Source organism: Dreissena polymorpha, chromosome 10, assembly GCF_020536995.1.
Source record: "Dreissena polymorpha isolate Duluth1 chromosome 10, UMN_Dpol_1.0, whole genome shotgun sequence".
Lineage (NCBI taxonomy): Eukaryota > Metazoa > Mollusca > Bivalvia > Myida > Dreissenidae > Dreissena > Dreissena polymorpha.
The window spans coordinates 57,051,963-57,073,897 of NC_068364.1; the positions used below are offsets into that span (position 1 = coordinate 57,051,963).

The 21,935-nt window shown below is 39.2% G+C and overlaps 1 protein-coding gene across 3 annotated transcripts in view; it reads left to right on the plus strand.

Annotated features, from left to right (window-relative positions):
• Positions 1–678: 678 nt before the first annotated feature.
• The window catches only part of LOC127847916 (dnaJ homolog subfamily C member 10-like), a 56,199-nt gene continuing 34,942 nt past the window's right edge, over positions 679–21,935 (plus strand). For all 3 annotated transcript variants that reach the window (XR_008034241.1, XR_008034242.1, XM_052380146.1), the window contains exons 1-5: positions 679–793; positions 7,244–7,419; positions 17,623–17,788; positions 18,829–18,879; positions 21,312–21,397. Coding sequence is in view for 1 of the 3 variants with exons in the window: in XM_052380146.1 (XP_052236106.1) it covers positions 7,249–7,419; positions 17,623–17,788; positions 18,829–18,879; positions 21,312–21,397 (474 nt within the window). In the remaining 2 variants the exon portion in view is untranslated. The remainder of the gene's footprint in view (positions 794–7,243; positions 7,420–17,622; positions 17,789–18,828; positions 18,880–21,311; positions 21,398–21,935) is intronic.

Sequence of the window (21,935 nt, forward strand, 5' to 3'; positions counted from 1 at the left end):
AAAACAAAATTAAAATCATTATTTTGATTGTGATTATCTCAAGACTTTCAATAATATCGTATATATGACTTGTTTGTTTGGATTATTGCGCCATTAACAACAGCATTTCGCTCATTTAATTTATGTAGTGAGATTTTTAATTTGAAGTTCTTGACAAAACACAATGTTATATAAATAGAAAATTCATTTGCGTGTGTTTTTGTGCGTGTGCGTGCGTGTGTGTGTGTGTGTACACGCATATGAAACACTATTATTTTGCAACATAGAACAAAGAATGTGCTTTAATTTTCGCAAATAACTGAGCAATTCGTGCGATTTAATTGTGTACATTAAATGAGCCGCTGCACAGGATGGTCTGGAGCTACGCCCGCCCTATAGATATGGCATTAGACCCAATTTTTGTAAGATGCGGCCCAAATTAGGGAGTTTAAATTCAAAGAAAATGAAGATAAAATATCATCACAGGCAGATCAAATCTGAGTTGATCAACAAGCTCTACTCTACCATAAACCTAAAATCAAACTAGAGAAAATCTTACCCGACCCCTAACCCTAACCTAACCATAACCCAGGGTTATCTCCCCTATACCATGCCCCGCTCGTTATAATTGTCCTCTTCCCGAGAGCCGCATTTTGGACATAGTGTTTCTTCACTGAGCATGCGTAGTACACGTGGTAGCACATCCGTTCTTATTTTGTTTTCGCGACCATTTAGATGATGCTCATGGATACTGGTGGAATATATTAATTCGTAGTTTTGTCGAATAGATATCTTTAGTAACAACTCTTTGATTGTAAGTGTCAGTGAAATGTTTTTTTCAGGCAATCATAGTTATCATGCAGTATCATATTGTTATTGAAATATACGTCTTTATTTCCATTGTATATATATTCGGATGATTATCAATTCGGACTATTTGCTTTGGTACGTCATTATAATTATTATACCTCTTTTACCATTGGTAATAGGGGCTATATAGGAGTCACTTTGTCTGTCGGTCTATCTGTCCGAAAATTTCATCGGATCTTCACCAAACTTGGTCAGAAGTTGTATCTAGATGTCTGATGTCTAGTCCAACTTGTTGACGCTCTCAAATATTAAGCTACTTTTTATATTGGTAATATTTGGAGCGTCCAACCAGGCTGGCATTCAAAATATGGTGGACTGTTTTCCTTCTTTGTCTATATTGTTGCGCAAGGATTTTGTGCACAACATTCAAGCCCCGATATGACACTTAATATCAACGGCTTGCAATAATATTTACATACCTGTGTTGATAATTCATTTCTCGATAATGTTCTATACAAATTATGTAATGACGCTTTGAATTTTGCATGCCTGAGCAATTTAAATCCAACCACTATTCAATTTTTCAATATCTCTCGATTCACTCGCTGTGTAGATATAAATCGATAACACGACCTCGATGTAAAGCATCTGGTTTAAATGTGGAAGAATAAACAGCATAAAATTCAGTTTGCGTTTGTCTGTTGTGGTGCAGAGCGTTACATAGTAAACCGATGTTATACTTTTCTGGATTAATTTAGCATTGTTTTTTTTCGAAAGTGACGATTAAAAAGTTCTGAAATAAATTACATCTTTTATTTATATACTGTACATAAATAACAGTCTTGGCATTTTTTTTTTTAGGCACTAGCACTGCCGGGCTACCAGCTTGGAAATTTCACTAGCCTCGATCAATTTCAACTAGCCCAAAATAAAAGTTATAATTCTTTACATTTGTAACTATGTTTGTATTGAACAAAAATAGAACAATAAAGATTAAAAAAGTAAACACTTGATTCAGTTTTATTCACAGTTAATGTCTGACAAAAAAAATAACACAAGGTCTCCAGACATCTCCATTCCATCATGATCATTGTCTGAGTCACCGACAGCCAGGTCTGACATGTCAGGTATGCTCTTAAAGGCTGCCTGAAAACATAAACAAAGTTATAACATGATATGAATTTTCCACTCAAATTTCTGAAAAAGGTAAATGCAATGTCAAACTAGCAATAATACCTGTGCTGCTGTGCGTAAGAAGTAGAATAAGAGGGTAACATTTCTGCCCTAACTTCTGAGTCTTCTTAATCTAAAACGGCATTTGTAGCAGTAGTTCCATTGCCTAAGCCATATCTGTTTTGTCGCCGATTGTACCAGCATCTAAAATGCTGTATGATAACACATTGGAATTTTAATTTTTAATGTCAGAATTCGTTCCTTGACAGATTAATTTTATCTGTTAAAATCTATACTTGTAAGTTAGAGCATGATATTTAATTGCATGTTGCTTTTGTACATTACGTATGAAATGCACTTACCAGCCAGTCAGCAATGCTGGCTAAGAATCAAAGTCCCCAATACAAAACGAAGCCATGACCAATTATTTTTCCGTAATGGTTGGAATTTTCATTTCATTGGCTGTTCAATATTTATGTTGCAACCTTCATTGTCATTTTCCAGTTAATGTTTGTACGTTGCGCCCTCAAAATATCGCAGAAAAGACATTAAAACAAATTTATTGCTGCGAGTTCTCCACCCAGTAATAATACTAGTTATAGCGTCTCGCGAGGTTTACTTACAACACTGTTTAATAAGCGTCTAATCAATGATTGCTCAAGAGAAATAACAAATGCAGTTTTGAATAAGCGTCTACATGTATATGAATCTATTTCGGACATGTTACTAAGTGCGGACACGAAAAATTGCACTCGACCGATCGGGCTACCGGTTTAGAATTTTCACTTGACCGACGAAAAAAATCACTCGACTCTGTCGACGGTTGAGTGGGTTACGTCCAAGACTGAAATAATATTGGTACAGTATACCATCCTATGTAACGTAGAATGTAAGTACATAAAACAACACAGACAGAGGTGCGAAAAAAACATGCACAAAAACTTGCTGAAACTTAGAAGAGTGAATAGAAACTGCACCATATCTGTTTTGAACATATGCTTATTAAATCAACAAAGATGAGCATACTAGATCTAGTTAGGTAAAAGTCGGTGTTAAAAGCTCATGTTAAATAAAATTACGCTTACACATTACAACGTAATGCCTTCTTCTTATTGGTTAATATTTAAATCAGTTTCATGACATGGCTACAGGTCAGTGATTGTTTTGCAATTTAAGCAGAAAGTTAACTGAAGAATTTCTAACTTCAATTCGAAGATATTTTAGATAAAAATGGACTTCTGAACTAAAACATTATGAGTTGGTAATGTTAATTTGCAATTTTACGCATATTGATGAAAATTTAAACTTTCTGGTGTCCACCACAAAAAAGGTCCTTCACCGATGAGACGTTCCAAAGAATTTAGCCCATATAAAAAGTATCTCTAAATTATTTGCGCGTCTTATAAATGACACTATCTGATGTCTAGGTCAAGTTTGAATATGGGTCATGCTGGGTCAAAAACTAGGTCAAGGGGTCACTGAGTGCGTTTTAAACCAAAAGTTTGTCTGAACCAAAGTTTGTCATTTATCGTTAGATTTTAAAATGACTTGGTACATTTGTTCACCATCATGGGACGGTGTGTCATGCGAAAGAAGTACATCGGTATCTCCAGGGTCAGGGTCACACTATGTGTTGCCCATAAATGAGCTTGTCCGAGAAAAATCTTTGTCATTTATTGTGATACTTTAAAATCAGTTTGCACATTTGTTCACCATTATTGGAGGGTGTGTCATGCAAAAGATTTACGTCAATATCTGCAACGTCAAGGTCACACTTTGAGTTCAAAGTTCAAAAATGGCCATAAATGATCTTGTCAAAGCCATAACCATCAGACCATCCGTAACACCGCATGTGTATTCCTCATTCTATAAAAATGTTATAAAGATTTTTGGAAATAAATAAAAAACGACGAACCATACCATATCCGAAAACGACTGTCCAAAAACATGTTGAGATACGTCTTTTGCAAATGAAATAAAATATGTGTTTTGTTTGACTGCAGAAAAGGAAAGCCAGTAATAAGTAGCCAAATACGCAATCAATATATAATTTGGTCGATATATTGTTTTAAAGTATGATATTGCAGTGCTTTACTTTACTAATAGATAATTTATAGATGGCGGACATTAGCAACGTTCGTAGAATGATACCTACGGTTTTCGTAAAGTAGTGAAGATGTTTCGTCAGTAACTGCTGATGTCAGTGCCAGCTGTTTACCATCAAAAAGCAGAAATGCATACCCCCTTAAACTAACTCATCGGATTAACATTCATCTCATAATCGATTCTGGACGGCTCAAATCCGGATTTAATTACTTCATGTGCCATCTTCACCGAAGATGTGCGACAAACACGCCGTTATTCTATGCCGTCTCAAATGGTCAATGATTACACCTATGTTGTAATCAATTAGCACATGCAGCATTCAAATTTGTCACTTTGTCACAAGGTCATATATACCGGTTCTATGGTTAATTTTAGCAATTCTGATGCAAAGCGTGTAATATGAAGTTGTAGACAGTCCATGTGCCAGCATAACTTTCGCGCGTCTTTGAACGGCGCAAACATGAAATAAAACACGGTTGGGTGAATTCAGATTTGGAAATACATTCTGACATACATGTATTGTGGAAGTGTTTCTGAAAATATTGTGGATATGGATGTTATAATTATATATTGGATATTATTAAAACTGACGCGGGGGAGTCAATTCTGTTTTGGTGGTTTAAATCAGGATTTTTTCCGCTTTTTGGGAAGATAGCCCATGGCTTTGGAATTGGGAATTTTATCGGCATTTTCATTAAAATTGGGAATATAAATTCATTAGCCTTTTTTTCCACACGAAAAGTCCACTGATTAGGGAAATACTCAATTTGACATAACTCTTTATAATCATTCAAATTAAAAGAACAAAATCATATAATACTTTGTTAGATGTAATTGATTAAAATTGAGATAAAATACGCATTAGACACTTCTTTCTAAAAAAAAAAAAGGGATTTTTTGCCACATTTTGGGAAAAAAGTATACTTTTTGGGATTGGGAACATAGCTGAATTTCGGCTATAAAATCGGGCCAAAAAAACCCCTGTTAATACATGTCGTTTCTGTAAACAGCTGATAACACACGCTTAGATAAATAATGGAACGTTGATACACGCGTCATCGAACCAGCAGTGTTTTAATTGGTCATTACTAGGTTTCTCAATGGGCCAAACTCCGCCTACTGGGTGGACTTGTGCTTCAATGATTGGAAACGGGCGATAAGGGTTAGCATCTACCAAAAGATACTTTCAAAAGACGGTGATTTTTATGCCCCCAGATCGAAAGATAGGGGGGGCATTGTGTTTCTGACAAACACATCTCTTGTTCTGTTATTTAGTTAAAAAAAATGTAATGTTCAAATCTAAATGTTTACGGGCAAAGTATTGTTATACACGCTGCAATGCATTATTAATGCATTATCAGGGCCCTCAATCTATCAAATCTGTCGCCGAATTTCGGTGGCAGTCCCCCACCTGAAAAGTATACTTTTTTCCCCTTTTGGGGGGAAAAATTCCCCCTAAACAAAAAAAAAAAATTTTTTTTTTTTTTTTTTTTTTTTTTTTTTTATTAATAGAAAAATAGAAAGATGTGTCTCATGATTATTATATCTCAATTCTATCTCAATTTAATATTTTCAAACATACTTAATTATGAAAGATGCAATGAATATAGTGCAAACATGTACAGATGAAATAATGAGATAGTAAGTAAAAAAATCCCCAAAAAGGGAAACGCCGCAAAAATTCCCCCTTCTAAGGGCTGCGGACCCCTTCCTCCAAAGTAGTGTGAGGGCCCTGATTATTATGCCCCCCCCCCCCCTTCCAAGAAGAGGAGGTATATAGTTTTGCACATGTCGGACGGTCGGTCCGTCCACCAGATGGTTTCTGGATGATAACTCAAGAACCCTTAGGCCTAGGAACATGAAACTTCATAGGTACATTTATTATTACTGGCAGATGACCCCTATTGATTTTCAGGTCACTAGGTCAAGGTCACAGTGACTCGAAATAGTAAAATGGTTTCCGGATGATAACTCAAGAATGCTTAGGCCTAGGATCATGAAACTCCACAAGTACATTGATCATGACTGGCAGATGACCCCTATCAATTTTCAGGTCACTAGGTCAAAGGCCAAGTTCACAGTGACTCAAAACAGTAAAATGGTTTCCGGATGAAAACTCAAGAATGCCTAGGATCATGAAACTTCAGAATTTCAGCATTACACCTTGGAATTGATGGAAAATGACAATTAATGCATAAAGTGGATGCTAATAACTGTTAGATCCGTGTATGTATGCCATTAACCCTTTCTGACTCAGAAGCATATTGAAAATGGCTATGTGTAAACAGCATAAATTCAGAACAGCCTGCGAGTTCCTCGCAGTCTGTTCAGGTTTTATGTTGTTTGCTGCTCATCAGTATCTAAGGGTTGAAAATGAAGCCTAAAAAACTTGAATCTAGTAAAAAAAGTCTTTAATTAAATTTAACTTTCTAAGGGACTACAAATATGTCAAAATACCTTTCTAAGTCATAAAGTGTTAAAACCGCCATCATAAGAGCTTAACATGAACATATCATAATTGTTTTCAAACTATGCTACTGATTTATTTAAGTTCATTAAAATCTACTAAAAATGGTACATTATACACTTTTGTACCTGTAATTTTGAATAGAAAACTTTTGTCAACAGGAATTTCAAAAGATATTGGAATGATCCCATGCTTTAAAACGTAAATGACCAGATGAGGCAAAATACTTTAGCATAAAGTTACATGTAGTTTGTTTGAATAAATTTAGTTATATGCTCTGCAAATGTTTTTAGTACACATTTTCTGTGCAATTTAACTTTATTTGTTTAACATTAAATAGAACATTGATTTGCTTTTTCTGTTGCATTTGTATCAAAATGATGCAAGGCGGGGGTCAAAAATTAGAAATTTCAAAGCGCTTGCATCAAAAATTCTGTTTTTATTAGAATCCCTGACTGGCTTTGAGCTGGCTCAAAAAAGTTGGCGCCACTTAATTGTGCGACTATTCAACTATGCAATTTTCAGTATCCATCATGGCCAGTCGGGTATGGGACCTGCTTACGCTGGTCATTCTGGTATGCAGCATCTTAGCAGCAGGGGATTTCATGATACACACTTTGCTTGCTTCATAAACACTGCCTATAATTGATAAGGATTACACCCATGGTCAACTATGAAAAAGTTGAACTAGTGACATATAATTTTCAGTATCCATGAAGTCCATTCGGCTGTGGGTCCTGGGTGCGCTGGTCACACTGGTATGCAGCGTCCTGGCGGGCGAGGATTTCTATGAATTACTTGGCGTGGCACGTGGCGCCAGCGATAAGGAGATCAGAAAGGCCTTCAAGAGGCTTGCAGTTACCAAACACCCTGATAAAAATCCTGTGAGTAAACTCTTCCTTGCTCAGAATCAAAGTGAAAGTGACTATATGCAACCATCATAAAAGTGGAAGAGTGTGCAAAATAACTAGCAGTCTGTTCATGTTTAATGCTGTTTGCTGCTCATTATCGGTTAGAATTTGGGCCTTTAAAGACATGAATCTAGTAAAAATGTGAATTAATGTGAAAAAAGCCCCACTAGATGAGCCTTTTTTCTGGAAAGACTGGGCTTAATGCACTTGTGTAAAATGCTGTCCCAGACTAGCCTGTGCAGTCCACACAGGCTTATCAGGGACAACAATGTCTGCTTTTGTAGTATTGTTTGTTTAAAGGAAGTTGCTTCTTTGTAAAATTCAGGTTAATACAAAAAATGCCGTTGTACAAAGAGCAGGTTAATATTTAAAACTTTCATGTATTTATTGTTGCTCAACTGCATCAGACACCTAGGTCATACAGAACCGCTCTGTGTCCTGGGTAGAACCAGTACTTGTGTTGTCCCTGACTAGTACGCACAGGCTTATCATCCCAGATTAGCCTGAATGCTCTAGTCAGGGACAACATTTTCTGCTTTTTTGGATTTTTTTTAAGGAAGTCTCTTCTTAGCAAAATCCAGTCTTGGTTGAAAATGTTGTCCTTGATTAGCCTGTGCAGGCTAATCTGCAAGGACACTTAACACACATGCTTTAAGCCCTGTTGTCCCTGCTAGGACACTTAACACACATGCTTTAAGCCCTGTTATCCCAGCTAGGACACTTAACACACATGCTATAAGCCCTGTTATCCCAGCTAGGACACTTAACACACATGCTTTAAGCCCTGTTGTCCCTGCTAGGACACTAAACACACATGCTATAAGCCCTGTTGTCCCAGCTAGGACACTTAACACACATGCTTTAAGCCCTGTTGTCCCAGCTAGGACACTTAACACACATGCTTTAAGCCCTGTTGTCCCAGCAAGGACACTTAACACACATGCTTTAAGCCCTGTTGTCCCAGCTTTGACACTTAACACACATGCTTTAAGACCTGTTGTCCCTGCTAGGACACTTAACACACATGCTTTAAGCCCTGTTGTCCCAGCTAGGACACTTAACACACATGCTTTAAGACCTGTTGTCCCAGCAAGGACACTTAACACACATGCTTTAAGCCCTGTTGTCCCAGCTAGGACACTTAACACACATGCTTAAAGCCCTGTTGTCCCAGCTAGGACACTAAACACACATGCTTTAAGCCCTGTTGTCTCAGCTAGGACACTAAACACACATGCTTTAAGCCCTGTTGTCTCAGCTAGGTCACTTAACACACATGCTTAAAGCCCTGTTGTCCCAGCTAGGACACTTAACACACATGCTTTAAGCCCTGTTGTCCCAGCAAGGACACTTAACACACATGCTTTAAGCCCTGTTGTCTCAGCTAGGACACTTAACACACAGGCTTTAAGCCCTGTTGTCCCAGCTTGGACACTTAACACACATGCTTTAAGCCCTGTTGTCTCACCTAGGACACTTAACACACATGCTTTAAGCCCTGTTGTCCCAGCTTGGACACTTAACACACATGCTTTAAGCCCTGTTGTCCCAGCTAAGACACTTAACACACATGCTTTAAGCCCTGTTGTCCCAGCAAGGACACTTAACACACATGCTTTAAGCCCTGTTATCCCAGCTAGGACACTTAACACACATGCTTTAAGCCCTGTTGTCCCAGACTCTGCTAGGACACTTAACACACATGCTTTAAGCCCTGTTGTCCCAGCAAGGACACTTAACACACATGCTTTAAGCCCTGTTGTCCCAGCTAGGACAATTGACACACATGCTTTAAGCCCTGTTGTCCCAGCTAGGACACTTAACACACATGCTTTAAGCCCTGTTGTCCCAGCTAGGACACTAAACACACATGCTTTAAGCCCTGTTGTCTCAGCTAGGACACTTAACACACAGGCTTTAAGCCCTGTTGTCCCAGCTTGGACACTTAACACACATGCTTTAAGCCCTGTTATCCCAGCTAGGACACTTAACACACATGCTTTAAGCCCTGTTGTCCCAGACTAGGACACTTAACACACATGCTTTAAGCCCTGTTGTCCCAGCTTTGACACTTAACACACATGCTTTAAGCCCTGTTGTCCCAGCTTTGACACTTAACACACATGCTTTAAGCACTGTTGTCCCAGACTAGGACACTTAACACACATGCTTTAAGCCCTGTTGTCCCAGCTTTGACACTTAACACACATGCTTTAAGCACTGTTGTCCCTGCTAGGACACTTAACACACATGCTTTAAGCCCTGTTGTCCCAGCTAGGACACTTAACACACATGCTTCAAGCCCTGTTGTCTCAGCTAGGACACTTAACACACATGCTTTAAGCCCTGTTGTCCCAGCTAGGACACTTAACACACATGCTTTAAGCCCTGTTGTCCCTGCTAGGACACTAAACACACATGCTTTAAGCCCTGTTGTCCCAGCAAGGACACTTAACACACATGCTTTAAGCCCTGTTATCCCAGCTAGGACACTTAACACACATGCTTTAAGCCCTGTTGTCCCTGCTAGGACACTAAACACACATGCTTTAAGCCCTGTTGTCCCAGCTAGGACACTTAACACACATGCTTCAAGCCTTGTTGTCCCAGCTAGGACACTAAACACACATGCTTTAAGCCCTGTTGTCCCTGCTAGGACACTAAACACACATGCTTTAAGCCCTGTTGTCCCAGCTAGGACACTAAACACACATGCTTTAAGCCCTGTTGTCCCAGCTAGGACACTTAACACACATGCTTTAAGCCCTGTTGTCCCAGCTAGGACACTTAACACACATGCTTTAAGCCCTGTTGTCCCAGCTAGGACACTTAACACACATGCTTTAAGCCCTGTTGTCCCAGCAAGGACACTAAACACACATGCTTTAAGCCCTGTTGTCTCAGCTAGGACACTTAACACACATGCTTTAAGCCCTGTTGTCCCAGCTTGGACACTTAAAACACATGCTTTAAGCCCTGTTATCCCAGCTAGGACACTTAACACGCATGCTTTAAGCCCTGTTGTCCCAGACTAGGACACTTACCGTAATTACTCTATGTTTTCGGACACTCTAAGTTTTCGGACACCCCTTTTTTTAGCAAAAATAATTATTTTTCGTGACTCTTAATTTTCGGACACAAGAGTTTTCGACCATAATTAATGTCTCTTAGTTTTCGGACAGTATATTTACCAGCTCTATTTTACCAAATGTCGGTCCTGTTTTCGATATCTAATGACACTTCAATCACAGCGATTTTCCTCCTTCTTTATAAAGTACCGGTAAACGGTACTTTCCCAATCGAACGAAAATTCCCAAATTCCCAAAACGGTACTTTCCCAATCGAGCGAAAATTCCCAAATTCCCAATCGGCATCTGGAAAAATCCCAATCAGCGTCCGAATTTTTTCTCAAAACGATAGAAAGTTTCGTAAAAAAACCAACTTTTGGCGAGCGAACAAAGAAAATCGTATAGTTGTGTGTAACCACGCGCTCGATTAATTTCGGGTTTTATTATTCAGCGCATTCAATCAATAGAGTTGTTACTGTTTCCGGTTCTTTTGCCAGGCAGCCAGCGTACTGTTTGACGTCGGTTTGTAACCTTATCGTAGTTTGAAATGAGTCATAATAGCAAATATTATGCCAAAAAACCAATCGGAACCATCTATCACAGGACACATTGACAGCAATAATGATGCTGTGCAGGGAGGGATGCAAGCAACTGAGTGATGATCAAACATCAAAGATTGTTGAAATTTTCACAAAAATGAAAGAGAGAGACATTGCTTTAAAAGAGATTAAAACAACTAGTAATTGATTTGGTGTGTTCTTTATAATATTTTGTTATTTATATAAACTTTATAACTTAATGGTCATTAAGGCATGCCTGCAAATGATTATTTAAATGGGTATGTTCAATAAAGTATGAACTGTATGATGTATTCAATAAGACCCAAACTTCACGACGCGATTTTCCCAATTTCAGGATTTCACGACTCGATTTTTCCCAATTTTGAGGTTTTCACGACTCAATTTTTCCCAATCGGACCGGTACGGTAACTTTTCCCAATTGGACAAGGAAAATCGCTGGATCATGGGGTTTTACAACCAGATTCACATCATAAAACATGACAGGTGCATGCCTGAGGCCAACGGACCATTTCATTTGCTTTATCGTGTAAATTACCTTGTAAACCGGTATTCAACAATTGTTTCGCCCGATAGCATAAGCGCTGTGACAATTACCAGGGGTAGTGCCAATTAACATTTCAATTATCAACCGCAATGGTTCTACACCTTCTCAGTAAAATAACTGTGACAAACACTAAACACTTCAAAGTGTGATGGAAGGTGTTTGACAGCAAATGAAATGAACAAACAAAGAATTCATATATTGCTTTTTTATCGCGTTAATTACAGGTTCATACTAGCGATTATCGGTACATCACTTGCTCATCTTTGAACTCGTTGGTCAAAGTACAACCTTGTAGAAACTTTCTGTCAAATAAATTAAGCATTTAAAATTATTTAAACTATATATAACTAATTTATACTATACAGCATGGTATTTTACAAGCGCGTGCTATTACCGGTATTCGTTGATACAATTGACGCTATTTTTGGACACTTCAATTTTCGACTCTTAAGTTTTCGGACACCTGTATTTTGTGAATATTTTTTGTATCTAAGTTTTCGGACACGAAAAAAATTAATTATTTTTAAGTGTCCGAAAACATAGAGTAATTACGGTAAAACACATGCTTTAAGCCCTGTTGTCCCAGCTTGGACACTTAACACACATGCTTTAAGCCCTGTTATCCCAGCTAGGACACTTAACACACATGCTTTAAGCCCTGTTGTCCCAGCTACAACACTTAACACACATGCTTTAAGCCCTGTTGTCCCAGCTAGGACACTTGACACACATGGTTTAAGCCCTGTTGTCCCAGCTAGGACACTTAACTCTCATGCTTTAAGCCCTGTTGTCCCAGTTAGGACACTTAACACACATGCTTTAAGCCCTGTTGTCCCAGACTCTGCTAGGACACTTAACACACATGCTTTAAGCCCTGTTGTCCCAGCTAGGACACTTAACACACATGCTTTAAGCCCTGTTGTCCCAGCAAGGACACTTAACACACATGCTTTAAGCCCTGTTGTCCCAGACTCTGCTAGGACACTTAACACACATGCTTTAAGCCCTGTTGTCCCTGCTAGGACACTTAACACACATGCTTTAAGCCCTGTTGTCCCAGCTAGGACACTTAACACACATGCTTTAAGCCCTGTTGTCCCAGCTAGGACACTTAACACACATGCTTTAAGCCCTGTTGTCCCAGCTAGGACACTTAACACACATGCTTTAAGCCCTGTTATCCCAGCTAGGACACTTAACACACATGCTTTAAGCCCTGTTATCCCAGCTAGGACACTTAACACACATGCTTTAAGCCCTGTTGTCCCAGCTAGGACACTTAACACACATGCTTTGAGCCCTGTTGTCCCAGCTTGGACACTTAACACACATGCTTTAAGCCCTCTTGTCCCAGCTAGGACACTTAACACTCGTGCTTTAAGCCCTGTTGTCCCAGACTCTGCTAGGACACTTAACACACATGCTTTAAGCCCTGTTGTCCATGCATGGACACTTAACACACATGCTTTAAGCCCTGTTGTCCCAGCTAGAACACTTAACACACATGCTTTAAGCCCTGTTGTCCCAGCAAGGACACTTAACACACATGCTTTAAGCCCTGTTGTCCCAGCCTCTGCTAGGACACTTAACACCCATGCTTTAAGCCCTGTTGTCCCAGACTAGGATACTTAACACACATGCTTTAAGCCCTGTTGTCCCACTTAACACACATGCTTTAAGCCCTGTTGTCCACGCTAGGACACTTAACACACATGCTTTAAGCCCTGGTGTCCCAGCTAGGACACTTAACACACATGCTTTAAGCCCTGTTGTCCCAGCTAGGTCACTTAACACACATGCTTAAAGCCCTGTTGTCCCAGCTAGGACACTTAACACTCATGCTTTAAGCCCTGTTGTCCCAGCCTCTGCTAGGACACTTAACACACATGCTTTAAGCCCTGTTTCCCAGACTAGGACACTTTACACATATGCTTTAAGCCCTGTTGTCCATGCTAGGACACTTAACACACATGCTTTAAGCCCTGTTGTCCCACTTAACACACATGCTTTAAGCCCTGTTGTCCCACTTAACACACATGCTTTAAGCCCTGTTGTCCCAGACTAGGACACTTAACACACATGCTTTAAGCCCTGTTGTCTCAGCTAGGACACTTAACACACATGCTTTTAGCCCTGTTATCCCAGCTAGGACACTTAACACACATGCTTTAAGCCCTGTTGTCCCTGCTAGGACACTTAACACACATGCTATAAGCCCTGTTGTCCCTGCTAGGACACTAAACACACATGCTTTAAGCCCTGTTGTCCCTGCTAGGACACTTAACACACATGCTTTTAGCCCTGTTATCCCAGCTAGGACACTTAACACACATGCTTTAAGCCCTGTTGTCCCTGCTAGGACACTTAACACACATGCTATAAGCCCTGTTGTCCCTGCTAGGACACTTAACACACATGCTATAAGCCCTGTTGTCCCAGCTAGGACACTAAACACACATGCTTTAAGCCCTGTTGTCCCTGCTAGGACACTTAACACACATGCTATAAGCCCTGTTGTCCCTGCTAGGACACTTAACACACATGCTTTAAGCCCTGTTATCCCAGCTAGGACACTTAACACACATGCTTTAAGCCCTGTTGTCCCTGCTAGGACACTAAACACACATGCTTTAAGCCCTGTTGTCCCAGACTAGGACACTTAACACACATGCTTTAAGCCCTGTTATCCTAGCTAGGACACTTAACACACATGCTTTAAGCCCTGTTGTCTCAGCTAGGACACTTAACACACATGCTATAAGCCCTGTTGTCCCAGCTAGGACACTTAACACACATGCTTTAAGCCCTGTTATCCCAGCTAGGACACTAAACACACATGCTTTAAGCCCTGTTGTCCCAGCTAGGACACTTAACACACATGCTTTAAGCCCTGTTATCCCAGCAAGGACACTTAACACACATGCTTCAAGCCTTGTTGTCCCAGCTTGGACACTTAACACACATGCTTCAAGCCCTGTTGTCCCTGCTAGGACACTTAACACACATGCTTTAAGCCCTGTTGTCCCAGCTTGGACACTTAACACACATGCTTTTAGCCCTGTTGTCCCAGCAAGGACACTTAACACACATGCTTTAAGCCCTGTTGTCCCTGCTAGGACACTTAACACACATGCTTTTAGCCCTGTTGTCTCACTTAACACACATGCTTTAAGCCCTGTTGTCCCAGACTCTGCTATGACACTAAACACACATGCTTTAAGCCCTGTTGTCCATGCTAGGACACTAAACACACATGCTTTAAGCCCTGTTGTCCCAGCTAGGACACTTAACACACATGCTTTAAGCCCTGTTGTCCCAGACTCATTAGAATTGTTCTCTGAAAATGTTTGACCACACCTTAAAACCATGTTCATATAAGACCATGTTCATATTTGTTCCACTGCTGTCATCAATAATGTTCACTTTTATCTCCATAATACATGGTTCACACCAACGGCGCTTTAATGGGGCTTTAAAGGGGCGTACATAGTGATTCATTTTGAAATCTACATCAATTAGTCCCTGGGACTCGCATATTTTAAAAACAATGGGTCCAAACTGAACACAATTGGTCCCAGATTGTGTCTTTGTAAATTCGTTACAAATAATCTACTTAACATGATACACCTTGGCCAGGGGCTCTTTTATGCAATTTTACAGCTAAAATAGGTTTATAGCAAGTAAAATCTTTGTTTTACTTTTAATAACATTAACAAACAGTGAAACATATAACATTTTAAACAGAGAACTTTTAACATCTTTAACAATAAGGACTGTCTAGACTTTTAATAAATTGGATGACTAGTGTTTATAATTTTTTGGTCAAAAACAGTATAAACAGCTGTGTTGTTATATGTACTTATATTCTACGTAACATAGGACAGAATACTGTATGAAATGTATCACTATTATGTATGTACCGTATAAAAATAAAAGATGCTATTTATTTCAGAAATTGCAAATTTTAATTGTCACTTAAGAAAAAACAACACTGCTAAATTAATCCAGAAAATAATGATAACATCGCTTTACTATATAAATACTAACTGTCTGCGCTCACAACAGACAAACTCAAACTGTGTTTTCTGCCGTTTATTCTTCATATTTAAACCACATGGTTTACATTGAGGCTGTGTTATCGATAAATATCTACACAGCGAGTTTAAATTGTTGAGGATCAATTTTGAAACCCTTTTTCAGTTGCGTTTTCTTTGTTTACAATCCGGGACAGCCAATTAATCGTCCAACGAACTTTAAATAAAACGCCGTAACTGATTGATCAACAGAGAGTGTTGACTTGTAGCAAAGTCTGATGGACTTTATGTCTGATAAGAAAGGTGGTCTCTCCACCTTTGCCAGACATGTAGATGAGGGCCTGCCACAGCTTCCTGGGGACATCAAACGGGCCACACAGATCAAGCTTATGGAAGTGCTACATGAGGGGCAGAGGCAGGCTGAAGAGCGCCAAGAGATGTTCCAGCAAATGCCCACCTTCTCACAGCAGCCAAAGACATTCTCCACCACTCTTCTACCCCTTGAGATCCTGTAGTTGCAGATTGTCTGCTCATCTATCATCCCTCTTCTACTGTATGGCTTCATCATGTAGCTCTTCAGGGCAAAAGCATCATCACCCAGGTTGAAGTATGGAATATCTGGCTCAGTTTCCCCAGGGAGAAGGCATGATGGGGGATATGGACCCATCTTCTAGGCATTCAAAGAGCTCAGAGTCTGTGAATATCTGGGAGTCAGGCATGTGTCCTTTACCTTCTAGCTCAATCCAGATGAACTTTTATTTTGCATCTACAAGGGCCAGCATTGGTATGGAGAAGAACCCCTTGTAGTTGTGGTAGAGGCTGCCTGTGTTTGCTGGCTTCTGGATGGCTATGTGTTTTCCATCCTAGGCACCAACTGCATGAGGGACATTCCACCTCTGTTCAAACTGCTGGGCAAGGTGTCTCTATGCTTCATGAATGGTAGATGCGTTGAAAACCTAATCTTTATACGCCTGTACAATGGCCGTGCACACTTCTGGAATCAGCTGTGATATGGTGGAGATGCAACATCTGAATCTATATGCCAGTGACCTGTTGTTGTCCCCATTGGCCAGATGTCTCAAAGTAATTGCCAGCTTGAGGCCAGCTGACATGGGGTGCCTGTAATTAGTCTGCTGCGTCTGGATGACTGGTGCCACTCTTTCCAGGATAGCATCGAACACCTCAGGGTTTAATCTGGTGTAGTTTTTGAAGGCAGCAGGGTCTTCTAATCTGAGTTGTGTGTTCAGGAGGCTAGTGTAATGACCATGTTGCTGTCTTCTTTCTTCAGTGAGCCACGGCCTGATCCAACAGCTTCAGATAAATGGTCTTCTCCCTCCTGCTGGTAGGTCAACCTCACCTTGTCTTTGCTGTTCTTCCTCCCTCTCATCGGCCTCAAGGGCTACTAAGGATATAGTTTTACAACAGGGAGACAAACGTTATGTCTTCTTCAGATAGATCATGTTCTGGTACATCTGGAACTTCTGGATCTTTTTGTTCTGTTGTCGTGTTCTGGAGTCAAAGATGCAATGATTTTGTGGATCTGCTGCATCTTTATATAGGCTCTGGATCAAAAGCGGCATTAACATCGGCGATGTCGACATTTTCATATACGTAACAAAGCGTGAAAATGCACAATAGAGCTTGATAGTCGTATCAGAGCCTGATTTAAAGCATCATAATCGCCTCAAAGCGTAATAAAGCTTATCAAAGCATGATTTCAAGCGTAACAAAGCCTGATCAAAGCGGGATCAAAGCCGTGAGGTATTGTAACTAGTCGGGAAATATTTCATCCCCAAAGCGGCAACCAATTCGTATCAGAGCGTATCAGAGCTTATCAGAGCGTAAGAGATCATGATATTTTTGAAAAAGTAAACAAAAATGACGGCGCTTTGCTCGCTGTATAAAACTTGAACTAACCATAAGGAATGATGTTATCTTCTTTCTGCTAGGATGACCCGGAGGCACACAACAAGTTCCTGAAGATCACACGAGCCTACGAGGTGCTGAAAGACGAGGATCTGAGAAAGAAGTACGACACCCATGGAGAAGAGGGTCTGTCAGAGAACTTTGGGCGACCAAAATATGAGAGCTGGCAATATTATCAGGAAGAGTTTGGTAAGTTTACTGGTCCCTGTTTTTAAGTTAACTGATCCCTGATTTTTGTTAACTGATCTCTGTCTTATTTTAGTTAACTGACCCCTGCTTTTTAGTTAACTGATAACGGATACTATCAGGAATAGTTTGGTAAGTTTACTGATCCCTGATTTACTAAGCTACTTACACGTCCAGCTCAGTTACATGTAGAAGATCATTGGATATCAGTTTCAAGGAATTCCTGTTAGTTTCTTGGTCCTGACACATTATTTAATATTTCAATCTTCGATATAAATATTTTGGAGTAAAAATATATTTGGGAATGTTATTAATATCTCATTGATTGTCTGCCCATGGAATATATTAATGTTGCCATTTATTAAAGAAATGAAAGTATACTCCAAAAAAAATTAAGTCTTTAAATAAATAGGCAGTCAGACATTGTAAAACTATTGAATTTGATTGGTTTTTACTTTTCCAACAAGCACCTGCATGTGTAACGACATTTTCCTGCTGTTTGGTCAATGCACTTAACTATTTTTTATTACATATGGTTCCCATGAGCTTTTACTGCAAAACTAATTTTGATTGAATTAATAAATTAAGTTCCAGCTCCGTTTTCCTTCAATGTCATCAAATGAAACATTCATGCTTTTTATGCCCCCGGTAGGGCGGCATATAGCAGTTGAACTGTCAGTCTGTGATTCATTCCGAAAACTTTAACATTGGCCATAACTTTTGCAATATTGAAGATAGCAACTTGATATTAGGCATGCATGTGTATCTCATGGAGCTGCACATTTTGAGTGGTGAAAGGTCAAGGTCAATGTCATCCTTCAAGGTCAAAAAATAAATCCAAGGGAAGTCATAAGCTTTAAAGGGAGATAATTATCTGTACCTGCCAAATGATTAAAAAAATAAAATAAATAAAAGTGGTGCAGGGGGGCCATTGTGTTTCTGACAAACACATCTCTTGTTTAAGGCATGTTGATGTACATGTAGCCATATCTAGTAAACCTCCAATATGTGTCAGCTCGTGTCAATTTGCTTTTTCACTGCAGGTATCTATGATGACGATCCTGAAATCATCACCCTCAGCAGGGCGGACTTTGGTAGGTATCCACTCTTTTAACCCTTTTCCACTTAGATACGTATTTTTACGCATTTGTAGCCCCTAAGAAGATAAATTTAATTAAAGACCTTTCTTTAGTTATATTCAAGTTTGAAAGGCTTCATTTCCAACCCTAAGATACTGATGAGCAGCAAACAGCTTGAAAACTGAACAGACTGCCAGTTACTGACAGGCTGTTCTGGTTTTATACTGTTTGCACATAGCCATTATCACCTTGCTTCTGAGAGGGAAAAGGTTAAGCAAAACATGATTAATTTAAACACAATTCATTTAAAACACAAGGGCTATATAGGGCTGATAGAGGCTGCAGTTTCTTGGGAAGAAACATGACTGTTAAGTTTAGGAAAGATCTTTGACTCAGATCCCTGACAATATTGGTGCAGGTTAATTAAATCTGGCTTGTTTTATTTTATAATAGAAAACTGGAGTTCTTTCTCAAACATAAAGATAAAATATGCAACAATACAAAATTTAATAACTAAAACTTTTTTAATCTAAGGGTGATAATGGTATGAAACACAAAAAATATAATGTGTCTTGTTCTGATAAAACTGGGCTTAATTCATGTGCGTAAAGTGTCGTCCCAGATTAGCCTGTGCAGTCCGCTCAGGCTAATCAGAGACAACACTTTCCGCTTTTTGGTATTTTTAGTTTCAAGGAAGTCTCTCCTTACCGAAAATCAAGTTTAGGCGGAAAGTGTCTTCCCTGATTTGCCTGTGAGGACTGCACAGGCTAATCTGGGACAACACTTTACACACATGTATTATTCCCAGTTTTATCAGAACACGACACATATAATAAGTACTGATCATAGTAGATCAGTGAACAGAAGTTAAACATCTTTTTGTGATTAAGAAGTTATAAGAGTTCTAAAGCCATGTTAGAATATGATATGACCACAACGTGCAAATTTGAATAGCTTTATCATTTAAAGTTATAATCAATATTCACACACACAAAAATAACTACACCATAAAACTTTGTTCATATTACTTCCACAGCTGTCACCAATAATGTTCACTTATATCTCCACAAGGCATGATACTTTTGTTTCCTTGCTGATAGTATGGACGTTATCTTCTATTCCACAATGAGTGCATGTAACATGAGGTCAATTCTATGTCTAACTTTGATATGTTCATGTTTCATAAATGCTTTTCAGTACAAAGAGTTGTGCAGTTAAAGTAAAATACAAACAAATAGAAAGTAACGTTTTTCATGAAAAAGAATAGTTTTAAATCATTTTATTGATGAGAACATTTTTTTAACCATCATAACCAGCATAAAAATAACCTTTTAGAAAAAAAGGAAGAACATATCTGTTTTATTTACCTCATTCATTATTTTTCAACTTGCAGTATTATTATATATTTTTATTGGTGAACAATCCCTAGTCACCAATTTGAATCACTCTCATACCATTCTCACATGTGTAATTCACATGTAGTTGTAGCTTCACATGTTTCTGAGATGAAATTTTTCTATGATTGTAAATGCCCCAGGCTCAGCTATTTTATTAACCATTTAAGTAACTAAGATACTAACACCAGGTTATTAGGCGAGTTGTGTCGCAATTTATGAGGATAAACTATCTGATAATCATTATATGTGTTAGTTTTGATCAAATTGTTCTTTCTTTATTGAAAAAGTAAAGTTTAATATAATTTGATTATATAATATAATTTTAATGAAAATGTGAAGTTTGATGTATTATAATAATAGAATATACTAATAAATAATAATTATAATTATAATAATAATTATAGGTTATTAGACGTTTCACTGTACTATACGGAAATATATTTGGACGAGCACACAGTTTGACGTCATATTGGACGAGCCGTTAGGCGAGTCCAATATGACTTCAAACTGTGTGCGAGTCCAAATATATCACGCATTGTACAGTTTAAACGTCTAATAAGCTTTTTATTCTATATCCCTTTCTTCAGGTCTTTGTTTCATTTTAATTTTGATTTTAAAATGCTTTAATTGCATCTATGCTATTTTCAAGACAAGCGCCCGTGTGAGTCGATTATAGTACATTCGGATGCTTTTTCTCGGTAACGGCTTTTATCGTTATAAAACAATTGCTTAGTGCACTTGTACTCAACTGTCCAATATGGAAAAAATACAGACATTTTGGATCCAATACCGGAATATATTGGATGGTCACGTGGTACATATGAAGAATGCCGATTGGATGAATTTATTGGATATAGAATAATAATAAATTATGTCATTATTAACATTTTTCAATTTGAATGTATTTACTTTTGCTAAACAGTTACTTGCTGTTATAAGTATTTATGTCATGTTGTAGTTCATTTGTGTAAAAAGTTATGTTTACTGAGTGATTATTGTCTTGTTCAAAAAACCACTGAGACAGTCAACTTGAAACATTTGTTGTTTCAGAGATGTCAGTTGAGAGTACAGATGATGTGTGGTTTGTGAACTTCTACTCCCCGCACTGCTCCCACTGCCACACCCTGGCACCAACTGTAAGTAACCCTACCACACCCTGGCACCAACTGTAAGTAACCCTGCCACACCCTGGCACCAACTGTAAGTAACCCTGCCACACCCTGGCACCAACTGTAAGTAACCCTGCCACACCCTGGCACCAACTGTAAGTAACCCTGCAACACCCTGGCACCAACTGTAAGTAACCCTGCCACACCCTGGCACCAACTGTAAGTAACCCTGCCACACCCTGGCACCAACTGTAAGTAACCCTGCCACACCCTGGCACCAACTGTAAGTAACCCTGCCACACCCTGGCACCAACTGTAAGTAACCCTGCCACACCCTGGCACCAACTGTAAGTAACCCTGCCACACCCTGGCACCAACTGTAAGTAACCCTACCACACCCTGGCACCAACTGTAAGTAACCCTGCCACACCCTGGCACCAACTGTAAGTAACCCTGCCACACCCTGGCACCAACTGTAAGTAACCCTGCCACACCCTGGCATCAACTGTAAGTAACCCTGCCACACCCTGGCACCAACTGTAAGTAACCCTGCCACACCCTGGCA